Source organism: Nycticebus coucang, chromosome X (assembly GCF_027406575.1).
Source record: "Nycticebus coucang isolate mNycCou1 chromosome X, mNycCou1.pri, whole genome shotgun sequence".
In the NCBI taxonomy this organism is placed as follows: Eukaryota; Metazoa; Chordata; class Mammalia; order Primates; family Lorisidae; genus Nycticebus; species Nycticebus coucang.
In genome coordinates, this window is record NC_069804.1 from 184492555 (window position 1) to 184515098 (window position 22544).

Sequence of the window (22544 nt, forward strand, 5' to 3'; positions counted from 1 at the left end):
CTAAAGTAGTAAGACATGGCACCTGTGTCAGAGGTTAGGCGTTAGCAGTCTCTGCCCTCAAGCTGCTTACAGTCTAGCACATGGGCAGGAAAATGAATCAGCATGGCCATGGTTGTAGACAGCCCAGAACACCATGGCTGCTGGAGAAAAATGCAGCCAGCAGGCGTGTGCCCAGCACATTTCCTGCAGGCTGCCCTCCAGTCAGGCCAGGCATGGACCTCACTTTCCATCTGTAAGAGCCTGACACCCCCCAATCCTATCATTGTCCCATCCCCCACTAGACAGGGCACTCTAATAGCTGGCCTTGTGTAACTTTTTTTGCATTGCCTGACCCAGGGCCTGGGAGAAATGACAGAAGAGGCTGTCTGGGCTGGCAGGGAAGCACCCACGAGCATGCAGATTTGGACTTTAGCCTTTAGAAGCTCAGAGAAGGGTGAGCTCAGGGAGGCCCCAGGTAGTTAAGGAATACTTCCTGGAAAAGTATGATTAGCCTGGGCAACGCTTGTAGCTTAGCGAGTAGGGGGCCGGCCCCATATACCAAGGGTGGTGGGTTCAAACCCGGCCCCAGCCAAACTGCGACAAAAAAATAGCCGGGCGTTGTGGTGGGCGCCTGCAGTCCCAGCTACTTGGGAGGCTGAAGCAAGAGAATCGCCTAAGCCCAGGACTTGGAGGTTGCTGTGAGCAGTGTGATGCCACAGCACTCTACCTAGGGTGATAAAGTGAGATTCTGTCTCTACAAAAAAAAAAAAAATTATGATTAGCCTTCAGCCTTGACATAGCAACTAGGAGCATCACCTGTATGCCCCTTTCTGCCACCAGATACCACCTCTGAGGCTATCTGGAAAAGGACAGAACTTATGAGGCAACTGTGCTCTGAGCGTGAGGAAGGGCAATGGGACACCAGGGAAAGGAATCACCAGCCTGGGCCTGCACAGGAATGGGGACTCATGGATGGCCAGCTAACAGCCACCCTGCCAAGTGTCAACATCTTCAGGGGTAGCCCCCAACTCCAAGAGATATCTCTAACCTGCTTCCCAGTCTTCGTGCAGATACCAGGTATGGGGGAGACCCTAAAGATACAGGGCTGTCAGAGACAGGCAAAGAACAATGCACCAGTACTGTGTTGGGGACAGGGACCACTTTCCTCATGCTCTGCTAGATAGCAGCACAATGTGAGGTCTGAGCCCCAGCTGCCAAGTGGGAAGCCCTAGCTTCAAGAGACATCAGCAAGCCAGCAAGAGGAGGGAGTGGCAAGCATACACCCAGCACCCTGCCTAGCACATTCTCAGGGGTTGGAGGCAATAGGGGTTCCCCAAACCATTCACAGTCCCTCTCCACTGCCTAGCTCTGCCCCAGGCCAGCTCTACGTCACTGCCAAGGACAAGTCTCCTCTCCCAGCTGGCATTAGTCAGAGGTCATCCTATAAACTTTCAGGAGGGGGTAGGGCAGGGAGTGACTGGTGGCACTCAGCCACATTTCTGTCTGTCCCAAATATGATGAACAGGAACCCAGAGAAGGCAAGGGAGTCTGCCACCCGGAGGCCCCACTGTTTTACTGAGCCTCCTAAGCTGCCAATCCCCAGGAAGACAGATAGGACAGACACTCCTTAAGTGGCCCTAAAGTAAGGCTTGGCCCAGGAAACAGGAAAGGCAAAGAGAGCAAGGCCTTCAAGGGCAGCTGAACCTGGCCATTAGGAGCTGGGAGAAGTTGAAGGACCCTGGGAAGGTCACCTGCCCACTCAGGAGCTTCCGGGAGGAAGTCTAGACCCTCCCCACACAACCCAAATTACACAGGAGCACCATGTGCACATCATAACCTTTATTACCCCCAAGAGAAGCTGGACTCTGCCTGCTTCACCCACCCTCCTGCAGGACCAGAGAAAACATAAACCCAGCAAAACAAACAGGGGGCTCAAATCCATAGGGGGCATGCCCTGCTGCCAAGAGCTTCTACCTGTCTTCCACACTCTCAGAAATGGAAGCCAGGCTGGGCTAGGCAGGACAACAACCAACTCATTTTGAACTTGCTGAAATGCGTGGCAGTCAGATCCCAGTGGTGTGTAGGAGAGTGGAGAGGAGCCAAGATGACAAGCTAGAAGCTGTGGGAGAGAATGGGAGAGCAGAGGGAGGGACTGAAGGACCGCAGGGAGCGGCCAGGCTCTCAGGAAGCAGCGCCAGGTGGAAGTCACTGCAGGCAGGGGAGGAGGGAGCCCTCATTCCTCCTTTTTGTCCGTGGGGCCATCTACCGCAGCCTGGAAAGGGACAGAAAGCCCATAGTAGTAGGCTAGCGACCCACTCTTCTCCTTCAACCTCCAGCCCCATAACCCAGAGGCCCAGCTCAGCTCCCTTCTCCACTCATGACAGGTATCCAGGGGAGTGGGGTGAAGATAGCCAAGACCTACCTGGGAGGTGGGCCCTATGGGGGAACAGCTGGGCATTCAAGTCCCATGCAAGATGCACTTCAGTCCTTCCCCCACTGTGACCTACAGGTCCCCTCAAACTCAAGTCCTGCCTAGTGAACCTGTCCTATGACCCTTTTTTTTTGAAACAGAGTCTCAAACTATTGCCCATGGGTAGTGTCATGGCATCATAGCTCACAGCAACCTCCAACTCCTGGGCTCAAGCGATCCTCTTGCCTCAGTTTTTTTCTATTTTAGTAAAGACAAGGTTTCACTTTTGCTCAGGTTGATCTTGAACTCGTGAGCTCAAGCTATCCACCCGCCTCAGCCTCCCTGAGTGCTAGGATTACAGGCATGAGCCACCACACCCAGCCCTATGACCCTTCTTCCCCACCTGCTGTAGTGACCAAATTTAGGCCAGCAAGCACCAAAGCAAGGTATCTGAACTGAGGGGGGGTTTACCTCATGCCCAACTTCGAGACCACCTGAGCTGACAGATGCAGCCTGGCATTCCCAGGTTAGCCTGAGGACTAACCTGAGCTACCAGGCTGGGTAGCTGGCTAAGGTGGCCTTTGATGTTTGCCCTCACTTGAGTGGGTATCTTTGTCCATGTCACCCCCAAGCCTGTGGCCCAGCCCTCTAGAAGAAAAGACCAGTACCTAGTCCTAGGGTTTCCCCCGCATGTCTGGGTTTTTTGTTGCTGTTGTTTTTGTTTGTTTTTAAGAGACCGAGTTTCACTTTATCGCCCTCGGTAGAGTGTCATGGCATCACAGTTCACAACCTCTAACTCCTAGGCTTAGGTGATTCTCTTGCCTCAGCCTCCCAAGTAGGGAGAGAGCTGGGACTACAGGTGCCCACCACAACGCCCGGCTATTTTTGTTACAGTTTGGCTGGGGCCAGGTTCAAACCCACCAACCCTCGGTATATAGGGCCAGGGCCCTACCCACTAAGCCACAGGCACCACCCACGCATGTCTGTTCTTGATGGGGCCCCAAAATATGGACAGAGGCTGGGCACTGTTCATGGCCACCTTGGCAACTGCCTGCCATCCACTGCCAAGCCACACCTCTCCTACCCACATGAAGAGTTCCGCGAAGGGTTCTGCTCAGTAGGCTCTCCTCTAGGCCAGGAGGTGGCAAAGCAAAGCAGGGGAAAGCACAGCCAGCAGGCCCCCAGGCCTCTCGAAGGGCTCTCTCCCTACACACAGGGGATGCCCACACCCACAGCTTCCCCCGCAACCCACCACCTCTTCCAGACAGCAGGCCACGAAGGCTGACCTGCAGCTTCGCATGCTCCTCCAACAGGCGGTCATACTCCTTGGTGAGGCCCTGAGACTGCTTCCGCATTGCCACAGCCTCATTTTCAGCTCTCTCTAATTCTGGAAATAATGCAAATGTTAAAGAAAATGGACCTTAGTTAAGTCTGGAATTAGGGTAAGAAACCTACTTGCTTGAGAGACCAGAACTGCCCCTGAATCTGTCTCAGATGAGGCTGTGCAAGAAACCACTGCTCTAAATGAAGCTCTGCCTTTACAGCCCCCCACAGCAGGGGGAAGAGCTAACCAAAATACAGAGAACCTCCTTGGTCTCTTTTTTTGTTTGTTTGGTGGTTTGTTTGTTTTTTTTTGGGGGGGGGGAGATAGAGTGCAGTGGTGTCATCCCAGCTCACTGAAACCTCAAACTTCTAAGCTCCAGTGATTATCCTGCCTCAGCCTCCTGAGTAGCTCAGACTATAGGTGCCCACCATAACGGTAGAAAGCTCAGCTAATTTTTCTATTTTTGGTAAAGATGGGGTCTCACCCTTCCTCATACTGGTTTTAAACTCCTGACTTCAAGTGATTCTCCCTCGTTGGCTTCCCAGAGTGCTCGGATTACAGGTGTGAGCCAGCGGGCTGGGCCAGCCTTGGTCTATTTTTTTTTTTTGAAACAGTCTTACTATGTCGCCCTTGGTAGAGTGCCATGGCATCACAGCTCACAGCAATCTCAAACTCTTGGGCTTAAGCAATTCTCTTGCCTCAGCCTCCCAAGTAGCTGGGACTACAGGCACCTGCCACAACACCTGGCTATTTTTCTGTTGTTGTTGCAGTTGTCATTGTTGTTTAGCTGGCCTGGGCCAGGTTTGAACCCGCCACCCTTGACATATGTGGCTACTAGCGCCATAAACACTGCAACAGGCGCCAAGCCAGCCTTGGTCTCTTTAATGAGGGAGAACCCCAGTGGTTCTTAGGAGTGACCTTCAGGGAGGTTAAGAGCGGGAGGCAGGGAACAAAATCCCAGCCTCAAAGCAAGAACCCTGCTGACGATGCCTTGCTCAAGAGTGGCAGCCAAAGCCCATGGTGCTGGGTGAGAACACCCCAGACTTAAGTCTGCACTAGCAGGCCAATTCAGAGCTGGTTTAGATTTCCAAAACAAAACTACCATGAATTTCCATCCACTCCCTTCCTGAACGCCACTCCTAAAACTCCTCTTACTCTCAGCTCCAAGGCCACTCTCAGTGGGAGAGCCCCAGTGTGCACTGCTGCAGCACACAGGGTGGCTAAAAGACCTGGCCCCGCTGCAGCCGAGGTTCCTCCTGGGCCCTGCTCAAACCACTTAGCCTCACGTGGCCGCACTGGGGCTCAGAGGCACAAGGTGCTCTGTTTCCACCCAGTCCTTAAGCTTGTGAGGGAGGTTCGTTATTAATATTCTGGCACAAGAGAGGCAGCTGGAGGCAGTAGAGGCTCCAACTCCCAGTGCTAGAGGTGCACACAGGGACCACTCTCACTTTGCTTAGTGCTAGCCAGCTCATCCTTTAGCTTCTTCAGGTCAGCCTTGAGGTTCTTGTTCTCCTCCTCCAGCTTCACCTCCATGTCCCTGACATCCAACTTGCCTCGGTCAACACCAGTTCCCTAGGAAAAGCGCCAAGGACCATGGTTACAAAGGAGGGAAGGAAAAAGAAGCCACTCTGTCACCCCTAGTGAGCTGTTCCTCATACTGCCCTGGGCACTTGCTCCTTCAGAAATGTCAGCATGGAACTGAGCCACTGCTTGCTCCCAGCAACCAGGCAAAGGCCAGGGTGTGGCTGCCCGCCGAGCGCTGAGGGCAAGGGGAGGGCCAACAAGGCCACCTGCTGAGCTCCCAGGCACATGCCTGGCCTGCCCTGGCCCTACTCCTTCCTCAGCAGCAGGGCAAAGTTGCCCCACAGAGTTTACCAGGCCATCCAATGACTCCTATTTCTCTACCTTCCTGCAGTCCGGGAGACCCACACTCTCCTGTCTGCCTCTCTCTCACCTCTGACTCAAAACCCAGCTGCTTCTTCCTGAGCCTGGCTCACACCTTACCTCCTGTCAGGCCTTCCAGGACTGGCCAATCCTGTCCCTGCCTCTTCCCCAGCAGTGAGGGATGCACTAGACCCTGGGTTTCTGAAGGGCTATGGCCAGGAACAATCTTCCGGAGCACAAGGGACTAGCTCACCATGTTAACCAGTTTGATGAAAATATTTCAAATTGTATATAAAACCAGTGCATGGTGCCCCATGATTGTATTAATGTATACAGCTATGATTTAATTTAAAAAAAAGGGACCAGCTCACCTAGGAGTCATTTTGTTCAGGGAAGAGTCTGACTAGAAGCAGTGGATGGAACAAGAGAGCAGCAACAATACCCCCTTCTTTTCCATGTCCTTAAGAGCTAGAGGAGAGTGTCAGTATTGCTCTGGATCCTTCCACATAAACGCTTCCAGTGGGCACACCTCCCCATACCAAGGACTGCCTCTTTGTGCCTCCACTGAGCCTAATGTGTTAGACCACTGGGGCCCCTAAAGAATATGGCTGCCGCAGTATGACCCCAGGGCATGTCATGGCGGGGTCAGGAAAGTAGGACTCACCTTCTTTAGCTGGTCATTCTCCTCCATGTACTTCTTGGCCGCCTCACTAGCACTCTCTGCCTGCTTCTTAAAGGCTTCATTGGAGGCCAACAGTGTGGCCTGCTGGGAGATGAGTGTCACCAGGCGTCTAAGCAGGCTACAATTGTTGCCAAAAAGAAGGAAGAAGTGAGAAAAGAGCAAAACAGCTGGTGGAACTTCTCCTGGTTGCTCCCCGCCCTATGTCTGCCTCCAGCCTGGACCTGTCCTCTTGCCAGGGTGGCCAAGCAAGAAACCACCAACCTGGTTCCAGCTACACAGGGGGAAAGGTGGAGCCTGGGAGCCATTCTCTGCCACTGCCACTCTGAATGGCCACCCCTTAGCTTTGGGATGTTTTAGGGAGGGGCTGGAAGCAGGAGCCTGGGGACACCAGGGTAGGGCCTACATAAAGCACAAGGTCCCAGAACTCCAGAACTTTCCAGGTCAGGGCCTGGATGTGCCAGACAAACCAGGGCATCATTTTCCCTGCCAGGCCAGGCTTGCCTTGATAAAGTAACAATAGATGCTCATAATCGCAGGTACTTCCCACATGCCAGGCCAAATCCTCATGTATACCTGACCAGGCAGCTACTATGTATCACTGTTCCCCTTTCACAGAGTAAGATACCAAGGCAACTTATCCAAGGTCAAAAGCCAGAAATAGACATGGATGGAATTCCACATCCTATCTCACTCCAAAGTCTGAGATCAGAACCACTCAGCCAACAGCTCCCAGGCCCCAATGTAAGACAGAAATGTGTGTCCTCTACCCAGTCCCCTCCCAAGCCCATCACACAGGTAGCTGCCAGGGCACAGCTGTTAAGTAACAGTGGCACAGCTGTTAAGTAACAGCACCCCAGCTGAGGTTCTTTTGGGCTGGTGGGCACAGAAAATGAAGAATGAGGACAGGCATACACTGCTTGTCTGAAGCAGCCAGAAGAGAAAGGCAAACAGGTGGCAGTGGGGGCAGATGCTGGGCCTGAAGCTGAGGGAATGGTGGCTTCATTTCACTAGGTCCACCCTTGCCCTGAGCTGTCAGCTGGCAGGGAGGGAGGAGAAAAGGACTCTTTCAAACAGTCAAAATAGTATAAGGGAGGCGGTGCCTGTGGCTCAAAGGAGAAGGGCACTGACCCCATATACTGGAGATGGTGGGTTCAAACCCAGCCCCGGCCAAAAACTGCAAAAAAAAATGGTGTACGGAGTACTTTCTCCACACACCTCGGAAAAGGACCCAGTCCCACCATGACATTCAGAGTAAGGCAAAGTACGTACTGGATCCTCAGGGAAGGAACCAATCTGATTAGTCCACACCGCTTCAACAACAAAGTGTTGGCTCAGAAGTGCAGAAGCTGCCCAGGCCTGCTCCAGCCTACTCCCTCCCTCCCAAGCCTCCACAGTCTCTGCTCCTCTCCAGCCCAGAAGGGCCAAGGGAGTGGAGAGTAACCAGGTGAGCCACCTTCCTGGCCCAAGCTGTGGCTCCCTAGGGCTGCAGCCCCAGGGGTGGGAGATACCATTGTGGTTCCTCACTTAGGGAGAAGCTCTCAGGGGCCACTGGTGACATCAGGAAAGCCAAGCCGTTGACTCCTGGCAGGAGAGGAGAGTTTCCAGTGACATGTGCTCTCTAAAATTAGCGCCCCAGGACCTCGTGGCTGAAAGCTCAGGTTTCCCTGCCTCAGCCCCCAGCTGCCCACCAGCCTGCCCCCCACTGGGCTGGAGCCCTGAAGGTGGAGGGAGCTACTGAGTACCCCCAAAGCCAGAGAGAAGCAATGTGCCTGACAAGTCAGCATGGCCTGGAGTCACTGGGAGGCCTAGGAAGAAAGGCAAGTCTGACTAAGCCCCAGCCCCCAGCACAGAGCTCCTGGCTCCAATAGAGCTCAGCATGTGGAGGAAGAGGCCCACTCCTCTCAGCTAGAAATGGGTGGGGGCACACATGCCACGTGGTGGTAGAGATGGGGCCTGTGGGTACCATGGGGACCCAGTGAAGACAAGGTGGCAAGGTCAAGGGTTACCTTATGCTCCCGAACACCAGGTCAGACAGGTGGCTACTAGTGAGTGCCCATGGCTGGCACCCTGATTGTGACAGAGGCCAGGCCCAGGGATATGGCTAATACCAACAACACCTCAGTGGTGGCAGTAGCAATAATGGCAATGGAAGCATAGCAGGGGCCCAGCTCTCCTCAGTACAGTCCCACACCTTCCCTGGCTATTAAGAGGCAGAGTTTCCAAGGTGGCCCAGGGTGCAGCACATGAAACCCAGCCCAAGGGCCCACGTAGCCCCAGCCCAGGCCTTCAGTCCATGGCCTGCCAACAGTCAGGGTCTCCCCTCAGCTGAGTCCTGGACCCAGTTCCTCTTGCCCACCCCCACAGTGCCTTCTCACCAGACTTGGAGACTTCCCCAAAAGTACACCCCAGCCCCAAGAGTTCTCTCTCACAGCTTCCAGGTACTCTCTTCCCCTTGCTGGAGCCGTACCAACGCAACCTAGGACAATTCCAGGTAATTTTTCCCCAATGCACCTGCTGCCCCACCCCCAAAGAACCTCACGCCTCAATCACCTCATCCTGAAATCAATACACTCAAGTCTGTTGTCTTCTCCCTCTCATCCATTCCTCAATCTACTCCAGTCAAGGCCTGCCTTGGCCAAGCTACCAGCAGGGCCACCAGTCATCTCGTAACTGCCCAACCCAGCAACCACTCAGGAGTCCTCCTGCCGCTCTGGCTGCTGACAAGTCACCCTTACGGTGCCTCCCCGGCAACTGTAACAGCTCCTATCACCGCTTGATCATTTTGCTCCCCAAGGTCTGCACTCCTCCTTGGCTGGCCCCTACACTTGCCTCCTGGCAATCTCATCCCTGAAAAGGCTTCAGCTGCAGCCCAGACTCTTACTTCCGGCAACCTACTAAATGTCGGCTCCTGGATGTCCTGAGACATAGCCAAACTCAACTTGTCCCTTAAGCTGCCTGACCTGACCATCCCCCGTACCCTCTGCTATGGTGGCAGGTAGGCGAGCCACCTTGGACCCCCTCATCATGGCCTCCCAGCCCCAGTCCAGCACTACACACATCAATGCCAAACAGACTGCCCACTCATACCCCCACTGCCAGCACCAACTCCGTATCTACAGCCACATGGCTTCCCCATCCACCCCCAGAGCAGGCCAAAGCTGACCACATCACTCCACTCAACCCATCTAACGCCAGCACGCAGGCCCTGTGCAAGCTGGTTCTTCCCCCTCACTAAACACATGGCCCTTTGCTCTAGTAACACCAACCCCTCATCATTCTTGGAACACATGCCAGATTCTGCACAGCACTTCTCCAAGTCAGAATGTCCTTTCTACCCAGCTTGACTGTCACCTCCCTACCTTCAAGGGAATGCCCCTATGGAACCTCCCACAACAGCCCTTTGCCCCTGTTCCCTTATCACCTGCTCACTCATCTGCCTGCCCCATTCAGCTGGTAGTGCCCTAAGGCTGGGCACTGCACCTTCATTTCCAGATGCCCATACCAGGCACATTGAAAAGGGGCCTTCTAGATGACCTCATCCTACTCCCAAAAGCAGCAGCATTCCCTAATAGTTGAGGGGACAGGTTGGAAGCTGCAGATCAGGCCTGGGTGGAATTTCCCTGGATCCAGCTTGCACCTGTGTCCACTTGGGGGCCTGGCACCAAGGGTTGCACAGGTAGACACAGAGTATGCCAGTAAGATGAGTTAGCAACAGAGAAGATGGAAGATGGGAGCAGGGAGGTGCCGTCTTAAGACCCACGCTGATGAGCAAGCCAGACCTGTGGCTGCAGTGACAACTGAGAAGGCACATGGGGAAAACGATTCATCACCACAAGATGAAGGCAGACCCCAGAGCTCTGGCCTCTGTGTCCTCAGCCTACTTTCAGGGCCATGGCAACACAGACCAGGACCTTTTCTCTTTTTTTTTGAGTCTCAAAAAGTTACCTGCATTTGACTTTGTTTCCTTTTTGTTCTCTGTGCCTTGACCACCTGCTCACTTGTCTGTCACCCTGGTAGAGTGCTGTGATGTCATAGCTTACAGCAACCTCAACTCAACTCCGGAGCTTAAGCAATCCTCATGCCTCAGCCTTCCAGAGTGGCGTGACCCACCACGCCTGGCCTAGCCAGGCCCTTCTCAATGGGTTCACAAGCATTTGCCAGAATTACAGGTTTTACTGCTCTCTCTCACACCAGGCCAGCCAGATCCCACTCCAACCCACAGTCCCTCAATGAGCCCACCACCCCCATTCCATTCCATCCCATCCCCAGGCACAGTAACTAGACCTTTTGTCTGCTCCTTGTTCTTGGCTATTCACTTATGGACAACAGGTGAGAACCTAAGAGCCAAAAGAATATCCTAGCTAGATAAAGGGTTGTCCCTGACAAAATGGCCTGGGGCCAAATTAAATGCATCTAATAAATGAGGGAAAAGCCAGTGAGCAAAACTTAATAGAGCCCAGATGCGTCCTTGGCAGACAAATGTCAGCACCAAATAATTGAATCTGACACGGCTTTTTGGTAGAATGTTCTTAGACACCGAGCAGGGCTGTCATGCTTTCATAGAAGGCTGAGAAAGCAAGAGAAACAGGCTCTACAGACTACAGAGAAACATGGTCAGCCATGTCAAGCAGAGAGAGAAGACGGCTTCCTCATGCTTTTCACCAACCCTATCTTTCCCTTAGTGAAGAGAGGAAGCTTTGGGTTGAACAAGAGGTGGGAAAGAAGCTGGTCCCAACCAAAAGGTTCTATGGAGTGGCTACCCCATCCACCCTGCAGGTGAGCCAGGTAAGCTGGGTCACTCAGCCCTCACCACATCCCTGCAGGGACATGTTGTGCACACAAAGCTCCCTCCTCTGTCCTGGGCAAGCAGGAAGCTGGTGTCCCAGCGCCACCTGCTGATTCTCCAGGCCTACCACAGCCTGGGGGAACCCTGCGTGGACTCTGGGTGTGCATACCTGAACTGCTGGAAGAGGAACTGGGGCAAGGAAACAAAGCCAGCCAACGCCCCAGGAGAGGCTTCAGGTGAAGAATGGTAACACCAGCATCTTGGCTACCCTGGTCACATAAGTGTCCCCTAAAGGGCCCGGGAAAAGGAGGCAGCAAAACAGCATCAGCTAAGTTAAGAAAAGGAAGGAAGGTCACTGCTGAGGGCTGCCCCAAATCCATTTTGGCCCAGCTTTTCGGCCTTTCTTTTAGCCTTCAAGAACAGACGTTACAATCGGAAAGGGCCCTGGCAGGGGTAACGTGGGCTACTTCAAATGCACACATGCCTGGCAGCAGCTCCAACCAACAACCCAGATGGAGCTCACCGTCTGCAGGTAGTGACGCCAGCACGGAGGAGGCAGGGCTGGTCAGGTACCTATCCTCCTTCCTTCCTGGGTTGAAGAGAACACATAACATGGATAAGCCATGTTTCTGGGGTTTTGTTGTGCTTCTTTCTTAAAACCAACTATCTGAGGAGTTTCTGGTAAGTTTGGGGACAGAACGCAACCAACTAAGGTCAGACAACTTAGGCAAAGATATTCCACAATTAGCTGACTCAACCTAAAAAGAATACTGGTGGCCTGCCCACCTTGCTACTGAAGAAGTAAGCTTTAAGGTAGTAGAAATAGAGAAGTTATCAGCCCCGTATCTTCCTGGCATTTGGCCAAGGAAGCCCATCTCTCTCACACACACAGCCAAGTGTCCAGCAGAGTGAGGGCGGTGCTCAGAGCCCTGGGGAAGACTAACACAAAGGACAAGTGTCAACTCTGTAATATAGTCCAATGCAGTGGCCTTTTCCACTGAAATTCACTTAGTGAACTGACGAGGAACACTTGGTCCCCAGTCACTGTAAGTACCCCGCTCTCCTGCTCCTGCCACCCTGCCTCTTGGCCCACAGGGCCTGTGATCCTTGGGCACTCAGAGAAAAGGGCCCTTTTGCCCTGATGCTAGGACATGAGGCTTTAAAAGACCTTGCCACAGGAAGAAGGAAAGCTTGCTTACTCAGCATCGGGTCCAAAAGGAGCTCATTCACTGTTTGTTTTTAGAGTGAGAGGAAGAGAATACTTTGGCCCAAATTCAGTAGCTGAGCAGACAATCTCTATGTTTCAAAAGGAACTGACACTGGTCCTGATGTGCATCTCTTCTTTGGGTATTCACAGGTTAAATCCACTTTATCAGAGCTCCTCCAAGGCCTCCCTTAGTGGAAGATGAAGCACCCAAAGGGGCCAGACACTGTGGCTCATGCCTGTAATCATAGCACTCTGTGAGGCCAAGGCAGGAGGATCGCTTGAGCTCTGAAGTTGGAGAACAGCCTGAGCAAGAATGAGACCCCATCTCTACTAAAAACTGAGTTGGGCAATAGGGCACACACCTGTAGTCCCAGCTATTCAGGAGGCTGAGGCAGGAGGATGGCTTGAGCCCAGGAGTTTGGGGTTGCAGTGAGCTAACATCGCTATGATCATGCCACTGCACTCTAGCCTGGGCAACAAAGATGCTTGTCTCAATTTAAAAAAAAAAAAAAGCACTCAAAAGGATACTGGCACCTACTATACCCTGCTGTGCAATCCTGGTGGAGGGGATCTAGAGATCAATGTAGCTCCCAAAGAGGCTCTTGCCCAATGCCTAGATCTCAGCGCTACTCTAAATTTCTTATATGGGTTAAAAAAGGGTAGTAGCCAACAGATGCACGGATGGATAGAGAGAGACTACAAGTGAAAGTGAAGTCCACAAAATCCTGTTGCTTGGCCTTCCACAGTAGTGGCCTGCAGTCTTAGCCGCATGGGAGTCACCAGTTACATTGCCTTACTCTGGGAAAGCCTGGGTGTCAGAATTTTAACTCCCTAGTTACCTTACCTGGACACTACTTTAGACAAATAAACTAATAAACTTTAACAAAAAATAGGGCAATAAGGGGAATGTGGACAGTCACTAAAATTTTATGTCATTAAACAATTATTGCAGGCCAGGTGTGGTGGCTCACGCCTGTAATCCTAGCACTATGGGAGGCCAAGGTGGGCAAATTTCCTGAGCTCAGCAGTTCAAGACCAGCCTAAGCAAGAGCGAGACTCTGTCTCTAAAAATAGCCTGGCGTGGTAACCGGCACCTGAGGCCCCAGCTACTTGGGAGGCTGAGGCAAAAGAATTGCTTCAGCCCAGGAACTGCCATGAGCTATGACACCACGGCACTCTACCCAGGGTGACAAAGTGAGACTCTGTCTCAAAAAAGAAAAAAACAAAGTATTGTAAACTTTTTGTAGGTAAGAGGTTAGATACTTACATATTTTTTTTTTTTTTTTGTAGAGACAGAGTCTCACTGTACGTGAGCTATGACACCACAGCACTCTACCCAGGGTGACAAAGTGAGACTCTGTCTCAAAAAAGAAAAAAAAAAAGTATTGTAAACTTTTTGTAGGTAAGAGGTTAGATACTTACATTTTTTTTTTTTTTTGTAGAGACAGAGTCTCACTGTACCGCCCTCAGGTAGAGTGCCGTGGCGTCACACGGCTCACAGCAACCTCTAACTCTTGGGCTTCCGCGATCCTCTTGCCTCAGCCTCCCGAGCAGCTGGGACTACAGGCGCCCGCCACAACGCCCGGCTATTTTTTTGCCCGGCTATTTTTTTGTTGCAGTTTGGCCGGGGCTGAGGTTTGAACCCTCCACCCTCGGCATATGGGGCTGGCGCCCTCTCACTGAGCCACAGGCACCGCCCCCGATACTTACATATTTTTAAAAATTCCTATCTTGTCAAAGCAATAAACCAAAATATTCTTCTGTCTATACACATAGTATCTGGGGTTTGCTTCCCAACAATCCAGAGCTGGAAGGCAATTCATCTACCTACCTGCAAGAGCCTTGTTCAAGCACAGTGCCTCCCTCACCGAACAGGTTCTGGGAGGACTGAGCCCTGGGAGTTAAAAGGGATTAACCACTTGCCAGCAGACAACCCAGGCTCCCCCTCCCCCACCGCCATGTGCCTGGAAGCTGTCCAAAAATGATCCCTCAACTGAGGTGCAGCCAAGTCTCCATCCCCAGGGGAATCACTTTCTCCAGATTCAGCCCACTCAGCTGGAGATCCCCTGCCAGCCTCTTCCCTTGGTTCCCAGAGTTGGCAGGGGCTGAAGCCCTACCTGGTCAGACACCAGTGACAGAAGCTGAGTGAAAATGAGGGACTGCCATTGCCTACAAGGATGAGGGAAGTAGCCAGAGACTTGGGTAGACTGAGGAATCACTGCTAGCACCCATGGGACTCCCTACACCAACCCCCCAGGCCCCGCCAGGATGCTCAGAGGATGCTAGATGGAAGATGAGACCCAGCTGCAACCGGCTCTGGCACTGGCACAAGGCCCAAGTCCTCCTAGAAGCAGCCCAGAAGCCCTGGCCAATCCCAGCTCCTGATTTGCATTGAGGGTTTGCTCTCATCAAAGGGTAGGTGTTGGAGGGTGTAGCCCAGGGGCCTCAGCCTCAGCACATTGACATTTTGGGCCAGATACTTCCCTGTTGTGGGGGCTGTCCTGTGTACCACCGGGGGTTTAGCAGCATCTCTGGCCTCTTACCTTTAGATGTCAGTGGCATTCCCCCCACTGTCACAACAAAACACATTTCCAGATACTAACAAATGTCCCCTATAGGGGACAAAATTTCCTCCAGTTGAAAACTACCAGTCTAGGCTCAGCACCTGTAGCAAAGTGGTTACGGCGCCAGCCACATACACTGAAGTTGGTGGATTCAAACCCAGCCCAAGCCAGCTAAACAATGACAACTGCAACAAAAAATAGCTGGGTGTTGTGGCAGGTACCTGTAGTCCCAGCTACTTGGGAGGCTGAGGCAAGAGAATCACTTCAGCCCAAGAGTTAGAGGTTGCTGTGAGTTGTAATGCCACGGCTCTCTACCGAGGGCGTTATCTGTCTCAAAAAATAAAACATAAAAAAAAAAGAAAAAAGGCTCGGCGCCTGTGGCTCAAGCAGCTAAGGCGCCAGCCACATACACCTGAGCTGGCAGGTTCGAATCCATCCCGGGGCCTGCCAAACAACAATGATGGCTGCAACCAAAAAATAGCTGGGCGTTGTGGCGGGCGCCTGTAGTCCCAGCTACTTGGGAGGCGGAGGCAGGAGAATCGCTTGAGCCCAGGAGTTGGAGGTTGCCGTGAGCTGTGATGCCACGGTACTCTACCCAGGGTGACAGCTTCAAGCTGTCTCAAAAAAAGAAAAAAAAAAAAAAAAGAAAGAAAGAAAACTACCAGTCTGGCTAGGTGCCCATAACTCAGTAGTTAAGGCACCGGCCACATACACTGGGGCTGGTGGTTTCAAACCTGGCCCAGGCCGGCTAAAACAACAATGACAACTGCAAGAACAACAACAACAGAATAGTCCAGCATTGTGGCAGGCATCTGTAGTCCCAGCTACTTGGGAGGCTGAGGCAAGAGAATCGCTTAAGCCCAAGAGTTTGAGGTTGCTGTGAGCTGTGACGCCATAGCACTCTACCCAGGGTGACATAGAGAGACCCTGTCTCAAAAAAAAAAAAAAACTACCAGTCCATGGCAGCACTGTCCAAAACAGCAGCCACTAGTGACTAGATATGTATGGCTATTTAAACTGTTTAAAGATTTAAGAAATCTATTTAAGATTTAAAAAGATTTTAATCTTTTTAAATCTATTTAAGATTAAAAGCTCAGTTTCTCAGGCAGCACCTGTGGCTCAGTGAGTAGGGCGCCAGCCCCATATACCGAGGGTGGTGGGTTCAAACCCAGCCCCAGCCAAACTGCAACTAAAAAATAGCCAGGCACTGTGCTGGGTGCCTGTGGTGCCAGCTACTCGGGAGGATGAGGCAAGAGAATCACCTAAGCCCAGAAGTTGGAGGTTGCTGTAAGCTGTGACACCACAGCACTCTACCGAGGGCGACAAAGTGAGACTCTGTCTCTACCAAAAAAAAAAAAAAAAAAAGGGCGGCGCCTGTGGCTCAAGGAGTAGGGCGCCAGTCCCATATGCCGGAGGTGGCGGGTTCAAACCCAGCCCCGGCCAAAAAAAAACACACACACAAAAAAGCTCAGTTTCTCAATCACAATAACCTCCCTGAATCACATTTCAAGTGCTCGAATAGCCACATGAGGCGACAGCTCAGCTTTAGGACATTTTCATCCTCGCAGAAAGTTCTATTGAGGTGGCGCCTGTGGCTCAACGGAGTAAGGCGCCGGCCCCATATGCTGGAGGTAGCGGGTTCAAACCCAGCCCTGGCCAAAAAAAACTGCAAAAAAAAAAAAAGAAAGTTCTATTGAATAGTCAGTCTACACTGACTCAGATTTCTCAGGGAGATCAGAGAAACCTGAACAAACCAAATACTTTTCCTCAAAAAAAAAAAAAAAAAAATTAAAAAGGAGCTTAGTGGAGAAGTGCAGGCAGCCCTATCCGGGCCAACGGCTGTGATGGGACCTGGCCCTGGAGAGGTAAGGAGGAAACGAGATCCCTGTGGATCAATTTCGGGTCATTAAAAATCTAGAGAGGGAACTCACACAATCATGGACCTTCCTGGGTCTGGCTACTGACAGCCACTTTGGTCCTGACCTTGACTGACATTTCTGCTAAGGCAGAGAAAACAGTGTGGTCCTCTGAACACACAACATCCATACCAGCAGGAGCTGCCACCAGACTCACCCCTCAAGGCTCCAGACCGACTCTGGCCAGCTGTGCTCTCCAAATAGCAAAGAAGGCACCAAGGGAATAGGGGGTGACAGGATTGGTTCTACATGTCAGAAAGGTCACTTCACTGGGACATGGTGGACAGGCTGGGGGCTCCCACTGGGGTCTGTGGTCACAGGATGCTGGTGGCCCTACTATGTACCAGGGGTTTCAAGGATAAGGAGGAAGAAAGGCTAAGTAGGGGAAAGCCACAGGCCATTTATAGCTGACAGACCTCCAGTTCTGCAGGGTGAGGACCACTGGAGGCTGGCTACACAACCATGTGAAAGCCCTTAACACTCCCCTGAGCCTAACACCAGAAATGACTGTGACAGTGAGTCTTATTGTGGCATGTATTTTGCATTAAAAAACTGCCTAAGAGGCTGAGCGCCTATGGCTCAAGCAGCTAAGGAGCCAGCTACACACACCTGAGCTTGCGGGTTCGAATCCAGCCCAGGCCCGCCAAACAACGAGGGCTGCAACCAAAAAAAATAGCCAGGTGTTGTGATGGGTGCCTGTAGTCCAGCTACTTGGGAGGCAGAGGCAGGAGAATCGCTTGAGCCCTGGAGTTGGGGATTGCTGTGAGCTGTGATGCCACAGCACCCTACCCAGGGCGACAGCTTGAAGCTGTCTCAAGAAAAAAAAAAAAAAAAAAAACCGTAAGATTAAGAATGTTAAAGACGGGCGGCGCCTATGGCTCAGTGAGTAGGGCGCCAGCCCCATATGCCAAGGGTGGTGGGTTCAAACCCAGCCCCGGCCAAACTGCAACAAAAAAATAGCTGGGCGTTGTGGCGGGTGCCTGTAGTCCCAGCTGCTCGGGAGGCTGAGGCAAGAGAATCGCGTAGGCCCAAGAGTTAAGAGGTTGCTGTGAGCCGTGTGACGTCACAGCACTCTACCCGAGGGCGGTACAGTGAGACTCTGTCTCTACAAAAAAAAAAAAAAAAAAAGAATGTTAAAGACACTGATCAGGTGCCCTAGAAAAACATTCAAGATAAACTGAGTAAAAGAAGTTACCACATGGCAGTTAAGAAGCATGTGGATTCTGTAGGGAAAAGCCCCAGGTGCTCAAATCTAAATTCTCAGCTCTGCCGATGACCAGCTCTGGGAACTTGGAGAGGTTCCTGAGTTTTTCTGACTCTCAGTCTCTTCCTCACAGAGTCGTTGTAAAAACATACTGTGTGTGTAACATATAGACTGCTTAACAAGTGGGAGCTGCTATTATGTGTAGAAAAGTCTGGAAAGATATACAAGGCAGAGATTCGTGTCAACAGTAGTTCTAGGAGCAGTTCATAGACATAATTTTTCCTGTTTGTGCTTATTTAAAGCTGTATCTTCCTATAGTGAATACATCTAAGCTAGATCTTCCCAATACTTAGGTATGTGAAAGAGAATACGAGATTCGTTTTTTTTCCTTGAGACAGAGTCTCACTTTGTAGCCTGTGGTAGAGTGTTGTGGAGTCACAGCTCACAGCAACCTCCAACTCTTGGGCTTAAGCTCTTACCTCAGCCTCCCAAACAGCTGGGACTACAGGCACCCGCCACAACGCCTGGCTATTTTTTTTGTTGCCGTTGTCATTGTTGTTTAGCTGGCTAGGACCGGGTTTGAACCCGCCAGCCTTGGTTCATGTGGCTGGCACTGTAACCACTGTGCTACAGCGCCAAGCTGAGACTCAGAAAATCCAGACCAATGAAGATGCATAGGAAGGTCGATATTAGCTCACAGATCATACAGGTACCTTTCTACCGAAAGCCAGGTAATGCCTACTCAGGAAACAAAGCAGCCCCTTGTCTGACCTGCAGCCAGAGGCAGGCTGGAAAAAACTACCTGGTATCAACAGCTTCCACCAAGGGAGAAGGCTATCTGAACAAGGGACAGGGACTGGGCATGGGCTATGGGCTTGGCCGCTCAGAAGCTGTGCCCCTCAGGTCACTCCATCTCACCTGGGCTGCCCTCTTCTGCTTACAAAGGCCCATGTGACATGGAAGATTACCAAGGTCCTTACCGGCTCCAGCTCGAACCAAATGAATCATCCTAACAGCTTGTGCGCACACAGGCCAGGCCATGTGACCATCCAGTCTTCTTGATAAGCCCATATCTAAACAGAAGAGAAGACTTCTGGGCAGGAGGTAAGTAGCTTACCCAAAGCCACACAGGTGCAAAAGTGGCAGCACCAGCCTGGAGACTCAAGCCTCCAGGCTCCTGATCCTCCTGGTCCCTCTGACCTCCTAGGACCTTCTAGAGCAGTGGTTCTCAACCTTCCTAATGCTGCGACCCTCTAATACAGTTCCTCATGTTGTGGTGACCCCCAACCATAAAATTATTTTCATTGCTACTTATGTTCAGGGGTCACCACAACATGAGGAACTGTATTAAAGGGTCATGACATTAGGAAGGTTGAGAACCCCTGTTCTAGAGCATATGAAGGTGAGCACCCACCTCTGTGCTCCCTTCCTGTGAGATGGTCTCTCCCGACTACTCTACCTTCTTTGCCTTTCCCCAGTTATTTGAAGGGGCATGTAAACAAAGACTCAGAGAAAAAAAACAAGGATTAGCTGCAAACAGGGATTAGTCCGTTTACTCACACTCTATTTAGGGCAGACAACGCATGTTGACAGCCATAAGAGGCATACTTCAAAAACCCAAAGGGCAGTTATGACATGGTTTCTGAAAGAACCAACCTAGGAAAGTAAGTACGTGAATACTCCAAGTGTTCAATACATTTGAACAAATCCAGACCTAGATGATTCTACCCCAGGCAGTAAAACCCCACCATGAAATCCAGAAGTGCTATAAGCCTCCGGGTCATGGACACAGGGAAATGTGCTAGAGTAGCACCATCCCAGTCTTGCTAACATGCACAGGGTCACCAGTAAGCTCATCACACCCTAGCTTCTCCCCAGCAGGCCCAGGGCAAGCCCAAGAGTCTACATTTCTGATCTGTCCTGCCAAGGCTGCTGGGCTCTGGGCTAAACTTAGAGTAGCAAGGGGCCAGGGACCAGGTGCCAGCAATCCAGTTCCAATGGTGGAAATGTACAGAAAGGGCACTGGGTTTTAACAGTAAACATCTCAAACCAGCTCACATATCCCAGAGCAGACAATCAGTTAATCATGATGGCCCCTAGGGTAACAGAGCACCCACTCGTAACAACCATTAAGACAAATGAAAGAGGTATGCACAAGTTACTTGGAGAAATCATCAAGATATAGCATTAGGTGAAAACAGCTAGTCAAAACAGGGGGAAAACAACCATGGCACCTGTAAGAAAAAATTAGTTATATAAAAATTTACTAAAAAGTTTGAAAACATCCCAACTACTGCCTGGGGATGGGATCACAGGGGAGTTCAGAGGACTCTTCTTTATTACTTGAAGTTTTTTGAAGGAGAGCTTGTTCACTTCACAGTAAAAAGAATGACTTTTTGGCTTGGCGCCTATAGTTCAGCATCTAGGACGCCAGCCACATACACCAGAGCTGGTGGGTTTGAATCCAGCCCGAGTCAACTACAACCAAAAAATAGCCAGGCGTTGTGGCAGGTGCCTGTAGTCCCAGCTACAAGGGAGGTTGAAGCAAGAGAATTGCTTAAGCCCAAGAGTTTGAGGTTGCTGTGAGCCATGACCCCATGGCACTCTACCGAGGGCGACATACTAAAACTGTCTCAAAAAAAAAAAAAAAAAAGTATGACTTTTCACTGGAAGAAATAATGAAGAGGCTGCCTTGCTCTCTCAGTGTTCCCTACGAGTCACTCATGGGCTGTGCAGACATGAGTTTCGTTCAGGTAAGGACATTTCTATAGCTAATATCACATAAAAAGAGAAGTTCCTCAAGGGTTACAGCTGCCACCATAGGCTCTAACCCTCAAACCAGGGAGCAGTATGTATTTCTGGCAAAGTTCTAGAAAAGCTTAAATAGATTGTTGGTGAATCCATACATACTCATCCCTGGGATCACCGATTCCTTTTCTAAGAAATTACGAAAGCCCAGCCTCATGACTGTTTTGATCAAGCTACTGGATGGGGCCACAGGAGGGTGCTACAAGCACAGCAAGGCGGCTCACGCACAGCTCACAGCATCTGACAGCTGCAAGGGGAAGGGAAGATGTGTGTGGCTACACGAACAATCTGGCCAAGAAGTTAATATAGCCACTTGTCAAACATGTTTAAAAGTGAATAGGTGAGGCCTTACATGTTTGTCAAGGAGGAGGTAACAAAAAAGTGGCTGTATTACACCTGCGGTGCATCTTACAAGGGTATATATGAAACTTAGTAAATGTAGAATGTAAATGTCTTAACACAATAACTAAGAAAATGCCAGGAAGGCTATGTTAACCAGTGTGATGAAAATGTGTCAAACATAGGGTCTATAAAACCAGTGTATGGTGCCCCATGATCGCATTAATGTACACAGCGATGATTTAATAAAAAAAGAAAGAAAAGTGGCTGTAAAAGCAGATTACAACAGTGGATCCAAATTTAACCTTGCCTCTAATCTCTGCATGTATCATTTCAGGAATTCTGCAGGGCTCAAATAAAAACTGCCTATTATCTGAAGCCACCCAGATACGTTAGAAAGCAAACTGCAAACCATGCTACATCCTGATTGCAATGGCATTAACTGACAATCCTCATTTGTCAAAAAACTCATATGCCAGAAATGGTGCTTTTACTGTATGTCAATTTAAAAAAAGGCAACTAAGGCTCAGCACCCGTAGCTCAGCAGCTAGGGCGCCAGCCACATACACCAGAGCTGGTGGGTTCAAATCCAGCCTGGGCCTGCCAAACAACAATGACAACTACAACCAAAAAATAGCCAGGTGCTGTGGGCGGGTGCCTGTAGTCCCAGCAACTTGGGAGGCTGAGGCAAGAGAAACACTGAAGCCCAAGAGTTTGAGGTTGCTGTGAGCTGTGATGCCGTAACATTCTACCGAGGGTGAAAAAATGAGACACTGTCTCAAAAAAAAAAAAAAAAAAGTCAACTGGGCTTGGCAGGCGTAGCACAGTGGTAACAGCGCCAGCCGTGTGCACCCAGGCTGGCGGGTTCAAGCCTGGCCTGGGCCTGCTAACCAACAATGACAACTGCAACAACAAAAAAAACAGCCAGGCGTTGTGGCAGGCGCCTGCAGTCCTAGCTACTTGGGAGGCTCAGGCAAGAGAATCACTTAAGCCTAAGAGTTTGAGGTTGCTGTGAGCTGTGATGTCATAGCACTCTACCGAGGGTGACATAGTGAGATGCTGTCTCAAAAAAAAAAAAAAGTCAACTAAAGGAATTAACTTAGAACACCCTGGCTTAACAGTAACACATACACAGGACTAGGCTGAGCATACACTTGTTTGCCTAGTAGTCTGGCTACCTCAAAGCCACAGAAGGGAGTTGACTATGCTGCTTTCTCCTGGCATGGTCAGACAACACCTGTACCACCTAACATGGAGATGTCCTAGAAGTAAAACAATGAAAGCAAAACCCAGTCAGAAGCGTACAGGATTTAGAGCCCCGGTCTGTGAGGAATAAGCACTAGCCTATCAGCCGCTGCTATGACAGCTGCTGAAGGAACAATCTGCAGTTTGCTGGAACTCCCAAAAAGGTGAGGCCCCAAACACAACCCTCCAGGTAGCA

The 22544-nt window shown here is 50.9% G+C and overlaps 1 protein-coding gene across 3 annotated transcripts in view; it reads right to left on the reverse strand.

Annotated features, from left to right (window-relative positions):
• Window positions 1–1803: 1803 nt before the first annotated feature.
• Window positions 1804–22544, reverse strand: part of BCAP31 (B cell receptor associated protein 31) — a 33835-nt gene continuing 13094 nt past the window's right edge. For all 3 annotated transcript variants that reach the window (XM_053578916.1, XM_053578917.1, XM_053578915.1), the window contains exons 5-8: window positions 6262–6397; window positions 5162–5285; window positions 3676–3776; window positions 1804–2251 (exon numbers count right to left, since the gene is read on the reverse strand). In XM_053578916.1, coding sequence (XP_053434891.1) covers window positions 2213–2251; window positions 3676–3776; window positions 5162–5285; window positions 6262–6397 — 400 coding nt within the window. In that variant the 3' untranslated portion in view covers window positions 1804–2212. The remainder of the gene's footprint in view (window positions 2252–3675; window positions 3777–5161; window positions 5286–6261; window positions 6398–22544) is intronic.